Source organism: Salvelinus fontinalis, chromosome 5 (genome assembly GCF_029448725.1).
Source record: "Salvelinus fontinalis isolate EN_2023a chromosome 5, ASM2944872v1, whole genome shotgun sequence".
Taxonomy (NCBI): Eukaryota; Metazoa; Chordata; class Actinopteri; order Salmoniformes; family Salmonidae; genus Salvelinus; species Salvelinus fontinalis.
Genome location: NC_074669.1, coordinates 18941292 through 18960314, shown reverse-complemented (window position 1 = coordinate 18960314; position 19023 = coordinate 18941292). Strand labels below are relative to the sequence as shown.

General features: G+C 43.8%; 1 protein-coding gene across 3 annotated transcripts in view; it reads right to left on the bottom strand.

Annotated features, from left to right (window-relative positions):
• The window catches only part of LOC129855261 (formin-binding protein 1-like), a 75508-nt gene that overhangs the window by 7416 nt on the left and 49069 nt on the right, over nt 1–19023 (bottom strand). For all 3 annotated transcript variants that reach the window (XM_055922724.1, XM_055922722.1, XM_055922723.1), the window contains exons 2-9: nt 10669–10784; nt 8487–8537; nt 5324–5471; nt 3643–3705; nt 2798–2902; nt 2551–2679; nt 2251–2397; nt 267–476 (exon numbers count right to left, since the gene is read on the bottom strand). In XM_055922724.1, coding sequence (XP_055778699.1) covers nt 267–476; nt 2251–2397; nt 2551–2679; nt 2798–2902; nt 3643–3705; nt 5324–5471; nt 8487–8537; nt 10669–10784 — 969 coding nt within the window. The remainder of the gene's footprint in view (nt 1–266; nt 477–2250; nt 2398–2550; nt 2680–2797; nt 2903–3642; nt 3706–5323; nt 5472–8486; nt 8538–10668; nt 10785–19023) is intronic.

Here is a 19023-nt window from a genome sequence, read left to right as displayed (position 1 = left end):
CTCACACAAACCTACAAAAAGTTATAGATTAACAGACGGTATGGCCTTTGGTAGGTCAAAGTGTAGTGATTTATGTAATGAGATAGAAAATGCTCGATTCAGGTGACTGTTATAAAAAGACAGCTACCGTAAGGTATAAACCTACCAGTGGACTCTGTTACAAGAAAAAAAACAGACACAAATCAGTGAGTGGGCACACATACAAGTTGTTCACTATTGAAACAGAGAGCAAAGGTCTTGACAGCAGGTGATGATGAATCTCTCACCTTAGGCTTTTTCCCAAAGAGCCACAGTTTGTTCTTGGCCGCCTTGCTGATCGAGTGTTTGGGGTCTGGCTTGACCACCCCCTCGTTCTTGGGGGTGCTGATGGTGTTGTCTGAGCCCGTCCGGGAAAGGTTCTGACTGTAGTCCTCAAACGGGAAGTCCCCTGGAGGCTCAAAGCCCGACTTAAATGACTCCACTACAATCGCTGAGTCCTGACAGAGAGACAAAAAAAAGACAGTGTGAGACTAAGATATAGTGAACATCAAACATTACAGACTGACATTTCTTTAAAATGATGTTTTCTGGGACACCATGGCCTGAGTGTAGAGTACAGCTCAGCCCCTGGTGGAAACCACTGGGCAGCATGCGCTGTGTGCATAAAGAACAATCAAAGGAAAACATGGCCCACAGTGGGAGCAGCTCTGCTCAGCTGGCTGTATGTAGAACCAGCCAGGCTGTATGTAGAACCAGCCAGGCTGTATGTAGGCCCGTGGGTGGGAAGGAGAGAGGAGGCTCTGCCTGCCGGGGCCAGCCAGCTACACAGACACTGGAGGAGACAGAGGCTGGAAACTAGGCAGAGGCTGACTGATACACCACAGCTAGCATGCTAGCAGATGCCCATAGACTTCTAGTCATTGCGCTAGTTGGCATTGGCTCGCGAAACTACCTCTAACCTCCTTTATACTGGACACAGAGACATAAAAACGGTATCTATGAGTTCATCTGACTCTGGGGAAGTAGATAAAAGGCCTCATTGGTAAAATCCCAAAGTATCCATATAACACTAGAACCGCATGGCCTTTCAGCATCCGCTAGAGAACGTTGCCGGGCATTCCTATAGCATACGCATCAGATGCATATGCGCAAACATAAGCTCCAAAGTTTGATAAAAACTGCATAAACAACTGTAAATGATCAATTGCATGAAGAAATATTAGTGTAAATATATCCATGTAAAAACATAACACTAGTTATTATTGGGGCTCCTGAGTGGTGCAGCGGTCTAAAACGGCAGAGGCTTCCCTACAGACCCTGGCTCGATTCCAGGCTGTATCACAACCGGCCGTCATTGGGAGTCCCCCAGGTAGACCTTCACTGTAAATAAGAATTTGTTCTAAAATTGACCTGCCTAGTTAAATAATAAATGTTAAAATTTGTTTAGATAGAGTCAAGGATATGTTTTGTATAATTCTAAAAAGGCCTACTGCGACACATAGCATGTTTTCATTTCCCTTACAATACATTTGATTAGTAATAGAGTTACAGTAAATTGTACATAGTAAAACGTAAAAGAGAATGTACCAACCCGCAAGGCGCGCGGACAAATTCTTAATGAGCGCCAACGCTCATAAATAGGCATAACAAACTCAGCATTACACTATTGTTGTTCTAAATTAAAATCAACCTCTTCTGCCTCCTTATCATTCAGTTAGGCCTCATTGAAATTCAATTGTGAAGTAAAGTGCACAAATATCGCCCATTCATCCATGTCATTCATTCAGTGAGGAGACACACACATTAGCGCCTGGCTGAGTACCAACGTCCTACAGCACAAGTTGGTGAAAAGGTTCAATACTTTTAAAACGTTTGAGTTCAAAATTCTGAAAACGAGCAATGTAAAAATAGAAACATTTAAGGAAAAGTCCAGGAAAGAGCAAGACGTTGCATTTTGTTTTGGCAGATGTTTTATTTATTTACAAAATCACAACGTCGGTGGCCGTTGACCTATGGCGGTTCCAGTGTTTAGAAAGCCATTGCCTCACCGCTGGCCTGGCTGGTGGGTGGATGACTAACTACTGATCCTGCTCCACCCATGCCATGAGCTGCCTCCGCTCCGTGCTAGAGTCACCATGCTAAAGCAAAGTCTTGTGTACACCCTGCTCCAAACTATAGAGCACCGTCACATATGCTCATGCTATAAGGGAATCATGCTACTGTGTAGGCCACCATAGCATCAGACCATAGGGCACCATGCTCCAGACCCACCTTGCGTTGGTCCACAGCCTTGGCAGCAGTCACCATGCCCTCCAGACACTTGGAGATGATGGGGACGACTCTGCGCTCCACGTCGGCAAAGCTCCGGTACGTCTCTCCCAGCTTCACTGTCCGCCTCTCGTCCATGTCCTGCAGGTTCTGAAGATATCGGGAACACACACACACACACCCCGTGACCTCTGACCTTTTGGTGTCCTGTGAGCCAATCACAGCTCAGATTTCCATCTCTTCGGCCAATGCGGGATGAGACAGAAGTTGGAGCCTGGAGAAGAATGGCTGGCCGTGGCTTACCTTGAATATCTGTGGAATGGTGACATTGAAATGTTTCCACTGTTCCCCGTTAAAGTTCTGCAGCTGAGCAGCGTACTCGTTCTTACTCTCGTCTGCTGAGTGTGTGCGCAGGTACAACTGGGACTTTGCCTGCAGTGGACAAGATGGAAAATTCAGGACCACTCAATACACACAGCAAATGACAACCTCCGATGTGTATGGGTGTAGGTAGTTTACATGTCAAGGCTCAAGCCAGGTCAGGACTTACCTTTTCTACCTCTGACTTGGTGGCGTTGATGTCGTTGTCTAACCGGTCGTAGCTGATCTGTGATTTCTCTGCCTCCTTGCACTCCCGCTCAAACTTCTTCTTGCTCTAAGAAAGTCAAATAGGAGACAGATTATTAGTCAAGACATATTGACCTCTTCTCTAAACCAGGAGTCAATCCTGCCTTGTAATGAATGCAAGCCTCTTCCATTTCTACAGGACATAGATAGGAGAGCAAAACAGAGTAGAAGCATTTTATTGTGGTTAAACAGGCAGCAGAGCAAACGAAAAACCTCAAAATAAATGTATGCTTTCCTCCTGCCAGAAAATCTGTGCTGCATTACGTGACAATGCAACAAAGAGGAATACCTAAGGCATTACAACACTGACATTCTCAATGTGAGATTCAACTGTTGCTGGCTGCAATCACACAAGCCCTAAAAGCAGCAAAAATAATTCAGCCTTTGAAAATGTGACACACAGGCAAACTGGAAAGGCATGAAATGCAGGAATACTTCTCTCATCAGTGTGTGTATGTTTGTGTGTGTGTGCCGATGTGCTCTTTTATGCATGCATCTTCCTGTGTGTGTGTGTGTATGTACTCCTTTAAGTGTGTGTGCGCAGAGGTAAGTGGAGATCCTCTTGGCCCTCTTTCACACGCGGCCCAGCAGGACTGGGCGTCTGGCTGTCGGCAGAGGGGAGCAGGTCCCTGCTGGAGGTCCACGTGTCACACAGGCCTCCTTCTCTGCGAGGGGCCTTCCCTGTCCTCTCCATGCCCTGTGACACGTGCCACGTGGCCCTCCCTCCCTCCATCCATCTCTTCCCTGCCTCCTCTCACACACACTCACATTGTCCATATGTTTCCAACACTGGTCCAGATACTGTTGGGCCTTCCTGCCCTCCTGGAGGTGCTGTGGAGTCAAAACACACAACTCAACACACAGATGTACCATCTTAATTTGACTAGTTTCTCACTGCGGGAAAATAATCCTGCAGCAACAGGAAATGTTAATTATTATGTGGATTATAATTAATGTACATTTTTGTGTAGGGTTTGATACAGTTAGCTAGGATAAATCAAGGTTGACATTTTAAAGTGGAAATAAACTTTAGAAGCCTTTTAAAAACCTTGAATACACTACAATTTGCATTTCCTGCTGCGCATTAAATTTCTCTGCGACAACAGAGTGATCAATGAAGTGATAATGCCCTTGAAGCCAGTATTAGGACGACATATTGGCACTGGTGTTGTTAGACCCAAGACGAAGTCGAGAGCCGGCACAAAGTGACAATATATCCTCAAAACACCAGCTTCGAGGGAATTATCACTTTTATACTGGTTACGGGTTACCAACATATTCAAATAATGATTGACATCATTTTCATTAAAAACATAATTTGATGAATTTATTCATACTATTTCAACCTTCCACAATATATAGTCCTGACAAATCTAGGGTTGCTACCCAAGCTTGCTGGTCTTTCGTTCTATCGGTTGACAGAGACGCGACCTAGTCGTTCAGTCTTCTTGTTCTGTATCTATGGGGGTCGTTCGTTCTAAATGTTCCATTGCCATACCGGCTGGCAACGTTCTTATCCATTGCTTGCTAGCTATCCAACTACAGCTAACTTACAGTCACGTCAAACAGTGCAGACAGAATAACAACAGTAGCTGAATTTGTTTAAGCTGTTTTCTAGTGACATTTATTTGGATACATCCATAACAATGAGATTAGGAGACACGATTTCACCTGGCATAGAAAATGTGCTCTCGTTAGGAAACTGTTGTTCAGCGGCACTAGCCAACAACACAGCTCACACAATACCATCAAACTGAAGCTGGGAAAACTGCAAACTAGCTGCACTTCGTTTAGTTTGACCTTTTTTCAATTTACATTTCTTCGTATATATCCATAAAAATTATGCCAGTTGATTAATGTTTTCGACTGGCTGAGAAAAGCTGCCTGCCTGTCTGTCTCGTCCCGACACGTTCATTACTACGGGACAGCTGGAGATCGAATTTGAATATTGACTATAATAATGAATATAATATGAATATAATAATGTTAGCAATGTCATGGAGACAGACAGCAAGGTTTATACAAATCTCCACTGCTGATAACTGAATGTTAGTGTAAAAGAAATGTGAGATGATGTCTAGATGCTTTTTATAGTGGAGATCAAGTTTATAAATTGCCTGGCTGGGCTGATGGGACCACGGAATGCGCAGTCTGATGGAACAGAGTAAATAGGCATTTTAATGTCAGATTTAGCCGGTGGTGACTTGTGGAATAGACACCGGCTGGAACGCGGTTTTATCCAATCAGCATTCAGGATTAGACCCACCCATTGTATAAATTAAGATAGTGCACCTGTATGAACAAGAGCATCTCAATACAAACATGTATAACTCACTCACCACGGCATATATGAAATAACCAAACTATACACAACATAACAACACTGTACATAATGAAGCCTGCAATACGTACGTCCAGGGATTAGTGTCCTACTGGTAAACCCACTCACGTGTTTCCTCTCGGACTTGAGGTCCTGTGAATACCTCATCAGCTCTCCGTACACATCCTGTCCCATCTCCTCGGCCACTATCTCCCTCTGCCCCGCGTAGTCATTCAGCTCATTCAGGATGGAGTAGTAGGACACGCACGACGAGAACCTGAACACACAGGACAGGTTACTCAACACAACAAACAAGGGTATTAGCTAGTACACTTTTAGAAATCTATTTGTGAGGATAGAGAGACAGACCGAGATAGATCCATGCTGTGGAACCCATCAGATGGCAGTTGTTATGGCCAGATCTATAATATGGCTGGTCCTATGCTGGACCTAGGCTCTGATTAAAAAGAGAGACCGGCTCCCCTCTGTATCACACCGAGAGTATGAGGCCTCGTGGGAACTACAAGGCCAATAACATGTCGGACGCTGTGATAATATTGATAACAGACCCACCCCTCCTTAGTGACATTATCCCTTTATTAGAATTCTCCTAATCACCCCCCCCCCCCCCCCCCCCACACAGTGGTATGAAGTATGAAGTAGTACTTTACAGTTTTTCACTTAAGTCGTTTTTTGGGGTATCTGTACTTCACTATTTATATTTCTGACTACTTTTATTTCACAACATTCCTTAAAAGACTGTAGGGAGTAAAAAGTACATTTCTCTGACACCCAAAAGTACTCGTTACATTTTGAATGCATAGCAGGACAGGAAAATTGACAAATTCACTCAATTATCAAGAGAACATCCCTGGTCATCCCTACTGCCTCTGATCTAGCGGACTCACTACACACACAGGATTCGTTTGTAAATTACATCTGAATGTTGTAGAGCGCCCCTGGCCATGCGTAAATAAAAAATAAAAAGTGGTGACATCTGGTTTGCTTAATATAAGGAATTGGAAATACTTTATACTTTTACAATCTATATTTTACTCAAGTAGAATTTTTCTGGGTGACATTAACTTAGTCATTTTCCATTTAGGTATTTTACTTTTACGCAAGTATTAAAATTCTGTACTTCTTCCAACACTGCACACACGCATCCACTGAGGAAGGACCAAGGAAGGAGGGATAGGGACATAAACTCAGCAAAAAAAGAAACGTCCTCTCACTGTCAACTGGGTTTCATTTCAGCAAACTTAACATGTGTAAATATTTGTATGAACATAACAAGATTCAACAACTGAGACATAAACTGAACAAGTTCCACTGACATGTGACTATCAGGAATGGAATAATGTGTCCCTGAACAAAAAGGGGGGGGGGTCAAAATCAAATGTAAGCCCGTATCTGGTGTGGCCACCAGCTGCATTAAGTATTGCAGTGCATCTCCTCCTCATGGACTGCACCAGATTTGCCAGTTCTTGCTGTGAGATGTTACCCCACTCATCCACCAAGGCACCTGCAAGTTCCCGGACATTTCTGGGGGGGAATGGCCCTAGCCCTCACCCTCCGATCCAACAGGTCTCAGACGTGCTCAATGGGATTGAGATCCGGGCTTCGCTGGCCGTGGCAGAGCACTGACATTCCTGTCTTGCAGGAAATCACTCACAGAATGAGCAGTATGGCTGGTGACATTGTCATCCTGGAGGGTCATGTCAGGATGAGCCTGCAAGAAGGGTACCACATGAGGGAGGAGAATGTCTTCCCTGTAACGCACAGCATTGAGATTGACTGCAATGACAACAAGCTCAGTCCGATGATGCTGTAACACACCGCCCCAGACCATGACGGACCCTCCACCTCCAAATCAATCCATCTCCAGAGTACAGGCCTCTGTGTAACGCTCATTCCTTTGACGATAAACACGAATCTGACCATCACCCCGTGACGGTAGGTTTGTGCCCATGGGCAACGCAGTTGCCGGTGATGTAAGGCAGGTCCTCACCAGACAACAGACCTACAAGTCCTCAGTCCAGCCTCTCTCAGCCTATTGCGGACAGTCTGAGCACTGATGGAGGGATTGTGCGTTCCTGGTGTAACTCGGGCAGTTGTTGTTGCCATCCTGTACCTGCCCCGCAGGTGTGATGTTCGGACGTACCGATCCTGTGCAGGTGTTGTTACACGTGGTCTGCCACTGCGAGGATGATCCGCTGTCCGCCTTGTCTCCCTGTAGCGCTGTCTTAGGCGTCTCACAGTACGGATAATGCAATTTATTGCCTTGGCCACATCTGCAGTCCTCATGCCTCCTTGCAGCATGCCTAAGGCACGTTCACGCAGATGAGCAGGGACCCTGGGCATCTTTCTTTTGGTATTTTTTACAATCAGTAGAAAGGCCTGTTTAGTGTCCTAAGTTTTCATAACTGTGACCTTAATTGCCTACCATCTGTAAGCTGTTAGTGTCTTATGACCGTTCCACAGGTGGATGTTTATTAATTGTTTATGGTTCATTGAACAAGCATGGGATACAGTGTTAAAACCCTTTACAATGAAGATCTGTGAAGTTATTTGTATTTTTATGAATTATCTTTGAAATACATGGTTCTGAAAAAGGGACGTTTATGTTATGCATCCTTTAGAGGGCCTCCTTCACTCCCTCCCTCGTGCTCTCCCTGTCCTGTTTCCGCACCAGGGTTAGGACACTGGGCCAAATTATGTAGGGATAATTTAATTCATTAGGGGAAGAGTTTCAGAAAATTCAGGAGGGTGGTGTCCCAACCATGGCTTGTCTTAAATATGTCCACTGTAAATATCAGTGCTGTGAAGCTGAGGCTAAAGGGAGCCAGCTCTCCCTCTCTCAGGTCTCTCCCTCCTTCCCTCTCTCAGGTCTCTCCCTCCCTCCCTCAGTCTCTCTCTCTCTCCTTCCCTCACTCTTGCCCTCCTTCCTTCCCTCACTCTCTCTCTCCCTCCTTCCTTCCTTCCCTCAGTCTCTCCCTCACTCACAGACCTTTGATATCATTCCTGTGCGATAGCAGCCAATAATGTCACCGTGGAGTGGCCAAGCACTGTGACCGTACGTCAGAGCCAGATATCCTACACAGCTGTAGGACTTGCTAACTCTGTTACTCTATTCTATGGAAGCAATTAAACATTTAAAAAGTGCTGGGTTGCCATGGCAGTCCGTGTTTGTGGTGACCGTTCTAGTGGAAAGGCCCAGTGTGTGTGGCATAAAGCTGATACCGTTCACAGGTTGTTAACCATTTAATACAAATGGGTCTAATCTACTCGCCTAGGTTCATCATCTTTGGAGCGCTTGGGACAGTACTTCTTAACCAGGTTCCTGTGAGGAGAGAGGAGACATATGGTCAGAGACAGATAAGAGTGAGACAGAACAGACAGCTGCCTTTGTTACTCCCCAAGACAGGAGCACATTAACCAAAATTACAGCCCTTTCTTTATTTCAGTATTTCCTTCTGTATGTGAATATGATAAAATGATTGGCTGAGATAGCTCAGTTTCTCTCAGTCAGACACTCCTCAGAGAGAGATAAAAGTAGGTCAGACCGACACAGATAACCTGGTACTGTGTGATATTCCTGCGCTCTCCTCGGTTGTTCGTTACAGAACACATGTAGGAGGAGCAACACAAAAGACATGGTTGTCTTTGATAAAGTAGTCCCTCTGGAGAGGGGCTCCTGTAGTGTGGAGCTGTGATGTGGTGCTCTTCAGGCATGTAGTACAGGCAGCGCTCCGGTTCCACTCGCTCTTTAGGGATGAATAGAGGAGGAATACAGAGAGGTTTTCAGAACTTGCCGCCGCCCTGCCCCCTCCTCCAATCAGTCCCCACTAAGCCCAACTAATGAAGGTGCATCCACCAAACAACACTCGGTTTCCCAGTCCTGGGAGGCAGGGGAGTGGCTCCCCACACACACAGACTGATAAACATCAGGCTGGCCTGGTGCCACTAAGGGTGACACAGAACAATACCTGAACACAGACTGTCCAGGGAGTCAGGGACTGGGGAGAAATACATTCACAGAAACGGAAGAGAGGAGTGCTGAAAATGGTAGTAGAGTGTAACGCTCATGCTTTAAGAATGCATGAGGGCGAAGTCACAAAGCTCTTCTTCCGCCCATGATTCATAGCTGGATATTCACTGGGTTACACACGCCGTGACTAAACATCCCCAGTTCAGTCGTCATTCAGACGCATCTCCTTAAAATAAAATAATCTTCAGCATATTGGTGCTGTAACTAGGCAACACCCAAAGGGGGGGGGGGGGGGGGGGGGTGCAGAGGCCACAGCTGGAGCCTCTACGTTATGACCACAGCTCCTGGGGGACCACAGCTCCAGGGGGACAGCACTGTTTCTAAATCTTACTAACAGAGATACTTACGGAAGGTTGCATTTTATGTGGGCTAGAATGTGCCTATATGGCATCCGATATGAGGCACCAGTTATTCACAAACAAGTACAGAAAAACACATAAAATGAAATGTGTTAGCATTGACACAACCTTTTTCCCAGATGGCATTTATTACATTGGTAAAACAAATCAGTGTAATAAAAGCGGCCACGTGAGAAGAAAGGAGAGTGAACTTCATGCTCTCTCAGCCATGGCAACAGCTCAGAGTAGAGGGGACGATTAAGATGGAAGCAGAGGTGTGAAGTTGAACCCCATCATGTCACAGTGACGTCATATGCGCCGTGTGTGTGTGTGTGTGTGTGTGTGTGTGTGTGTGTGTGTGTGTGTGTGTGTGTGTGTGTGGGCAGGTTCAGTGAACGGTCACCCATAGTTTACCAACCTAGCCATCTTCCCATTCCCAACCTAATCTTGTCAAACCAGTGGTCTCACTCTAAACTAAAGAACTCGTCGTTTTAGAACTCTTTGTTAGGGGTTTTTCTCCTTGGTAGATTTGCTCCAAAGGTGATAACATGGATGTCAGGGAGGATACAGTCTTGAGGGTGCAATCCAACAGCGTATAAATGGGTATAGATCTGTAACAAACTCCAGCGTTAGCATTGGAGGGGCGTTGGCATCTGCCTACTCCTCTACTGTAAAGAGACTGGCCAGTAGCCACCTCCTAGATATCTATTATATTGATTTGTGGCCCTCCAAAAATCTATTAATACAATGTCAGATTGGGCTGAGCTGGCCCTATTGTTCAGGCTGAGTGGTCGGTCTGTACCAGACACTTTTAGATACTCATCAAAAGGCAGGATCCAATCACATCATTTGATAATTATCCTAGTCATTATTTCATTACCAGTAATTCAACATTGATATTAGATGATTAGCATATTGAAGGTTAATATACAGTACTAATGCATCCATGTCAAATATACGTCTACACCTATAACACAGTATACCGTATTCTACACAGAATACTCATTCAATTAATGATGTAAAGTATAGGCAAAACACCTCAAAAACAGTTCTATGGCACTGAAGGATAAAAGCCACATTCTTACCTTAACTGTTTTGCATAGGTCTGTTCAATCTCCAGCCTTTCCTTGACAAACTTTGCATACCTGTCTAAGAAGTCGATCCCCCATTGAGTATGCTTGTCAAGGTTTTCAAACTGGTCCTGAGAGAGAGATGGAGAGAAGAGGGAGAAAGAGAGACATTAGCGTTGGAGGGAGATTGACTATATGAGTGCTTACAGTGGCATGCATATGATGGATTAAATTAAATGAGGCATGAATGAGAACCCAGTCGTCTGACATTGAATAACAAGCACATGTTGAGTCACTACTTCCTGTGCTAGGCTGTACTTCCTCAATGATCACACTGGGTACTATCAAGAGTATATGTCAACTGATAGGAAAGCTACAGACACACAGCACAGGCACACAGCACACAGACACACAGCACAGGCACACAGACACATAGCACAGGCATACAGAATAGACACTCCATACGTCTACCGATGAGAATTCCAAGGTGTCTAAGAGAAGAACCAGTAACCTATCATCTCGAGAGTTAAACGGAAACTTTACAACTTCTAAACTTCATATTCATCATCTCCAGCAGCACCCCAACATCAACATGTGTGAACATGGCGCGTTTCTATGTTTTGTAGTCAAAAATATATAGGTAGATAAGTGTTTCCAATGACATCAGTGTGCATAGTGTGATTTTGACCAATTGTGAGTACGCATTGCATATGAATTGCCTACAAATATGTAGTCATTGGAAAGTCATCTTTCTCTATATTTTTGACTATAAAACATAGAACTGCGCCATTCTGACATATGTTGATTTTGGGGTGCTGCTGGAGATGATGAATATGAAGTGGATTTTTTTATTTTTAAATGTCCCTTTAAGGCAGAACAGGCTTTACAGTATATTTTATATGGTTTAAGCAGCCTGAGATGAATATCCATGCAAGGTCAACGTTGTATCATTTTGAGAGATGCCTTATAACAGTGCTGGGCTGAGAGGAAAATGTTGAAAACACACCACAGTCAACACAGCTGACAACCTCTCATGTGACCCTCTTGGCTGAAATGTTTTAAAGTATATTTATCCATATATAGACACATCCTGTGTGTTTTAAGTCAAATCAAATATATGCACTAAGCTTGTCTGATGCTTTAAGCGCAGATTTATGAAATAATTAAGACAAATAACTAGAGGGAGTACAACCGCAATTGATTTGACTGTGCAGGGCTGGGCTCAGACGCGCTGCGCTAAAAAAATGACAGCCACTGACTGTGACTAGCCCCCATTGTCTCTCCTTCCTGCTGCAGTGACCACCACAGAACATCAAGTGTTTATCGCGCTGTCCACGTTGTTGAAGCTGCAACATAATTAAAGCCATTACTGACTGAACACTTCTGCTACGGAAATCTTTAATTTGTTTAGGGGGAAAAAATCCCTATTCCCTCAACCCTTGCTCTCTTTACGTGACACATGTATGCATCACATGCTGACCTATAGCATGATCAAAACAATAAATTGGTTATAACAAACTCTTCACGCAGAGAACATGACAAATAAACTTGACAACGGGGGAATGTTTACTGGTTGCTCAGGGGGTAAAGGGGAAGTCAGATGTGTGGAATAAATTTGACTAGTTGTGGAAAATACTGGAAGATCAGGAAAAGGCAAGGAGCAAGTGCTGCGTGCATATTATGTGTACCAAACTGGGGCTGTTGGATTACAATATCATTTTCCTGAACGATTAGAACAACGTGAACAACAAATAAATTAAGCATACAAGAGAGCTGTAAAAAATAAAAATGCTAAAACCTTTATTACAGCAAAGACTTAAAACAGTCGCATACATTCGTGAATGCAATTTCTGAAACGGAATGATTTATTGTTTACAATAATTATTCAAGAGTCGCTTTGTTATTTTATTTTAAAAGGAAAATGCTTGATTGCATTTCAAATCATGAATGACTCGTATGCTGTATGATGACAAACGAATGAATGATTGATTGATTCAGTAGCCTCTATAAGTATTGAAATATAGGCATTAAGACTAAACAGGACACGCTCTTAGGCCTACAGCTCAATGGTGGTTATACTTATTATTATAATGATAATAATAATAACGAGAAAAGGGAGGGTTATTATTATTATAAATGACAATTTGGAACAGTGTAAACACTAAATAAATTATACATAATACCAGAGACTGTAAAGCCTTTATTCCAGCATAGCAAAGATTAAAAACAGCCAAATCCGTAAAATTGTATATTAGATATTGTGGTTGCGTGAGGCTTGGTGTTCACGGAATCCTGTAGGCTACTAAACAAATACTCAAAACAGGCAACAGAAGCAGGATCTGTCTTATTTCTGTAGGTAAATATGGATGATTTATAAAGCCAGGCACATTTAACAGTTAGGCTATTTAAGTTAAGGTTTCCTCCTAACGTCTTTCTTCTTAACAATGAAGGCAAGGGCTGTTTTCTCGTCTCTTAACTCCGCTGCTGCCTCCGCTCACTGTTCTCAACACCAATATGGTGGTTAACTTTGTTATTATTCACAAAGCAACATGGTCTATGAAAAGGTGCCAATTCAACAGTGCACTGATGTGTTTCAGAACTGCGAAGAGCGATCACTATCCATTTATATTTAAATGTTTAGCTACTGCCCAACTAATGAAATCTCGGTCGACCAACAAACAATCGACCAGTTGACTAAATGGGGTCAGCCCTACACGTCACATTTTTTATTTTATATTATGAAGGTTACCATAGTACCCCAGAACAGTTGCGCCAGTCACGTGTTTGTTTGTAAATAGCACAACGGGAGAAAGCAGGAGCAGGTTAGTCCAGCTGTGTATTGACAGGGGTCATGTTTTAAATTAAAAGGCAAGTGTTTTTGTGCTTCATTAGCGTGATCAGGGACGTGCAACTATAGTTTTCCTTCACAGAAAATACATTAATGCAACACATTTTGGCAGAAAATAGCTTCATTGCCATCAGATGACAACAGAAGAGTTTTTCCTTCAGCCAAGCATGTGTCAAAACCTTCTTCATTTGCACAATATCTCTTGGACATTTTACAAAAGAATGTGAACTCACCAAAAATTACATTTGGTTCCTCCTACCTATATATGTATAACTTTATGAGCTTGATTGCCTGTCTTTGCAATTTGTTTATTTTCGTTTGAATATTTAGCTAGCCCCATCCATGGAAATGAGTTAATACTTGTGCTAATTTTCTTAGCATTCTGGTAGACGCCCAATGGGCTTCTATGCGCGGCTTTCAGACACCCCCTTGTGTACTAAGCCGCTAATTATGTAAATCCCGATTTGAGAGAAGGACAGTAAGAACATCTGGATACTGCCCAACCCTACTGTACAGTACAGCTAGGTAGGTCTAGGAGGGAACAGTGGACCTATACCAAAGTCAGTCAGACTCAGCATAGTGATGAGCTTTTGATTTCACCTGAGGGCTAACCTTCCTACTTCAGAGCTTGTTTGGAGGCTGAGAATAGATGGTGCAAAACTGTCAGTATCATCCCCACCAAAGATCTATACACAGCCCAGACCTGAGTCAGGTGAGGTGAGTAACTCCCATGCTGTGTTCTGGGATACCGAGGGAAAGAGGGGGATAATATAGAGGGAAAGAGAGGGGGATAGAGGAAAAGAGAAAGAGGGATGGATTCCAGTTTCACCCTAAAGTGGACTGTCTGAAGAGAGCTCCGGTGTCGTCTCCTCTCCTCATGTCTGAGCTGTGCTGGGGGAGAGGGGGAGAAAGGGAGAGAAGAAGAAAAGTAGAGAGAGAGGGGAAGGGGTGTCTCAATCTCTCCCATGGCTTGTTCCCTGCCTGGGAGCGAGGCTGTGTTCAGGATTGGCTTAGGACCTAGACAGACCCACAGAGACTGACTGGTGGACTCCAGCCAACACACTTCCTCTGTGAGAGAACAATACGCATGTCGTCCCAACGGATCCCTCCTCACTGACGCTTCACAGACTGAGTCCATATGCACACAGGGAGGGAGGGAGGGAGGGAGGGAGGACAAAAAGAATGTGCAAGCTGCAGTCAATTTCATGGGCCTGTTAAACCATACATGAAACCCATTCTCAGAAAATGTGAGCACAGATCATGGTCTAATACTATGACTAATACCATGACTTTACCTTCCTTTGACTCAGGGACAAAGATGTGTTGTTCATGTAAAAACTAATCATGAACATGTAAGTATCCGTACCCTGTGGGATCTATAAAATCAACATCAGATACTGAATTGACAACCATTCCAGAAGTACATCCTGTGGCTAGGCAAAGCATGCCAAATGAGATGTTCGCAACCGTTTCACACCAACACAGACAAGCGGAGAGAGAAAGAGCGAAAGAGAGAGAAGAAAAAAAACAAGGAGCTAAAAAGTATTTGCTGGAGCATTGACTGTGACCAGGTCTGCCTGAGCGGCCAGGCCCCTACTGCTGCTCCATTCTCATTCACACAGCTTACTCAGCTGCCTGGATGGAAATCATTTCTCCTCCAATAAAATGGCTTCTTTTGCCATTTCAGGCCCTCCAGAGCTTAAATGCTGAGCACATGTCAGGGTCCTGTACTCATGACAACCTAGGGGGGGAATGGAGAACAGAGAAGGAGAGGTCTTATGCCTCCAATAACAACAAGAACCAATGCTTCTCACTTCTGCTTTATTGTCCTCTGTCTTTTCACGCAGTAAACCAACAGAGAAACTCTTTTGGTTGAGTTAATGATTGTTGACATTAGAGAACGATCACATTTTTGGACCGATGCCAATACCGATTTGAGGGTCAAGGAGACCGATATTTTAGACCAATATTCAATATCATTATATTTGAAAATTTTGATGAGAAAATGTATCACTTTTCTTCTTCTTCTTTTTTTTTTTTTTAAACTCAGCTGCCAGGACAAAAAAAATGAAAACAACTTCATTGGCTTCTTTAAGAGGACAGAGGAGCCTCTTAAAGAAGTTACAGGTCTGTGAGAGCCAGAAATCTTGCTTGTTTGTAGGTGACCAAATACTTATTTTCCACCATAATTTGCAAATAAATTCCTAAAAAAATCATACAATGTGATTTTCTGGATTTTTTTACCCCTCATTTTGTCTGTCATAGTTGAAGTGTACCTATGATGAAAATTACAGGCCTCTCTCATCTTTTTAAGTGGGAGAACTTGCACAATTGGTGGCTGACTAAATACTTTTTTGCCCCACTGTATGTGTCAAGAAATTATCCTACAATTGGATAGAGCGAGGCTGTAACTCCATTCCATCTCTCTCCACCGCTCATATCACTTGCTGGCTGCTGTTTATTGCTACTTTGGTAACGAGCTCAATGGCGATGACTTCTGCTACCAAGCCAAAAATGTTCACATCTCACAAGGAGAGCGAGGGTAGGAAAACGATTTAACGACAATGCACGTTCTGTCCATAGTTTGAGAAGTGAGAACGCGCACACACACGATGATATACAGGTTTCTTGGTCCATAAACATGCAGGAAGATCGTTAGGTAGCTAAACCTATTGCCAACTTCCTTCTTTCCCTATTACGACATATCATCTAATCTGACTATCAAGTGTCAATTTACGGACACGATTGCAGATGGTCAGATCAGTACACCAGTAAATAGCTAACGTTACACCAAAGGAGGTTTAGAAACTCTGGTTACACCGCAAGTCAGATGGCTTGTTGCCGAAAATGGTGCATGTTCAAAATTATAACCAGCTAGGGCTAGCTAGCTACGTTGGCTATTAGCTCCCATCTGATATCTTAGCATCGTGTTTATCTCGCTAACACCACAGATGAAAGGGTTAGTTAGTGTAATCTTTGCAGGTCACATTGCTATCTGCTTAGCTAGCTAGCTTGCTTATTGCATGTATGTCCGGGCACGTCGACACAAGCTTTGTTATTAGTAATTTAAACTGAACTAATATTTGCAACAGGAGTTACATTTTTGGCCACTGTCAATTAATCAGTTTCTCAATACTGCACCCTTCTGTTGGAGCTTGCTGCTGCTACTGATTTTCGATTGTCCATAGACTAGAAAAAGCTATATCTGCCTGATATTGACACGTAAATGGAAGTGACCACAAATAAAGATCGGGTTAGACAGAGTGTCCTACCTTCCATTAACGTCAGCAGGTAAACCAGCTCCTCCTTACCCTCCACGTTCTGATTCCATCCAAACACAAACAGATAGTTAGATTTTGGTTTTTGATTATGATCCCATTCCTCCACATATGCAAAAAAAATAGTTCATGACAAACTACATGAGACGGAGTTAGTTGGTGTACGTCACATTCTGTCAATGTGTGTGCGCGCGCGTAATGGACACAGCTAGAGATTACTCAGGGTACAGTGAGCACTATCCCGAGCCCCTGCAGCATACCTCCCAAGGAAATGACTTTACCAGGAGACTGGTGCTCTGCTCAAGTGGAAAAACAATAGGACTCCACACGACTGTCTGCCAGCCACCAACTCTTACAGGCCCACGGTACTATTAGTGCATGACGGTGATAGGTACCATAACCATAAAGAATTACATTAATAAAGTCATAATATTTCTATGACAGCTTCTCTCCTCCTGATTGCATAGCAAGTTCAGATGCAGACCCTATCAACCATCACATGGGGTATGCTGTGCACAAAGCAGACACAGCTGTGTACAACGCTAAGGCTGTGTTCTCCCTCAACAACACCACTCTACACTCTAACCTCCAGGGATGGCCTGTTCAGAGTTATGACATTATGAGTGAAAAGGTTGTAAAGCACCTGACTCATCCAGCAGGTGACGGCATGTCTGCATGTAGGCTACAGCATATAGCAGCCAAACTTCCTCAACTAAGCAAGTTCAACTCAGTCCCTGGTACAGGTGTGGTCTACTTGAATTCATACCGAAAGCAACAGCTTGCATACAAAACAATGCTAAAGGAAAATCAGGGCAGCATACGCACGCAAAGAATCGGCCAGACCACGGTCACATGGTTTGTGCCATGACAGCAACATGAGGTGGTAAGGTATTTACAGTGTGAAGAGACAGAACAAGGGGATAGGAAGAAAACCACAACACCTCAAGTCCCCAAAATAATCTTTCAAATGGACTGAGCCCAGCAACCCACAGTGACTACTATGACGACGCCGGGTAACAACCTTGCAATAAAGCACTGAATCAGAGCCAGGGAGGATGAGGGGGGGCTTGATGAAAAAATAACAAGCATGTCCCAAGAAATAAAGATGATGTGTTACAGCAGCAAGGTCTGTTTCACAGATTGATTGAACTAAGACCCCTGTGAATATAACTTCAGTTGTTGGTGCTGTACCCCCTCCGAGACAAGCCTGTTTACTGACTCTAGCCCATTCCCATATGGGTCCCCTGGCGTAGCTGCACCGCTGGGCCTAACGGATGTTTTCAATAACTCAAGGCGGTTTGAACTCAACATAGTGGGCCTGGGAGCAAAGCCTCCTTTCCTCCCAGAACTGCCTGTGTACTACTAGGACAGCCTGTGTTTTCATTCTCCACTCACTGCTTAATCTCAAAGTGATAGTATTCTCTCTCTGCGGCAGAGATATCACAATATGCTGAATGTGGTCCAGAGCCAAAGAAGAGCTTGATTCTGGCCCTATATATAGTGGTGTTTAGCGCCAGCACTGCGTCGGTTGGGAAACAGCTTGCGCATGCAATACAGCCAGTCCTTACAACACAGAACACAACCAGAGCCTCTTCAGTCTTTTTTTCTCCGACTGACAGGTTTCAATGGACTAATGACAACATCAAGGCAAAATGCTATATAAAGGAACTTTCCTATGGGACAACCTACAGGCTATGAGCTGCATTAAGAAACAAGTAGAATTCATGTGAATAATCTGAGCATTAAAATAAATAGGCCTAGGTCTCCTATAAGCCACTGTGTTGACTTCATGAAGAGAGGAGACAACTGAGGACTTATGGCCTAGGACAGACTGGCTCCCGTCTTATAGCAGAAACACAACTTTGAGCATTACTCCAAAGGCTCCTGTTGACTCATGAAATTCTGTTAATCTTTGCTCCTCACTTTTGAGTGTTGTGATGATATAGGTTACTGGTGCCATCAAAGTGCAGAATACTATTACTAATTAACACAACTACCAGCCATAGCTGACAGTGCAGGAGAAAATGTTCATGTTCCCGAGAGCGTCTGTCCCACGTCAGCTTTCCTCCATCGCTCAATACTCATGAATAAGTAACTCCATGAGCTCATCATCCCATCGTCGGCCTGCCTGCTCCTCTCTGGCTCACCACATCCACCTCTGTACTGTGACGCACTGTACAGTAACAACATACAGAACAAAGCTTCACAGTGCAATGTAGCACAATAGAGCGCAGTGCAGACTGG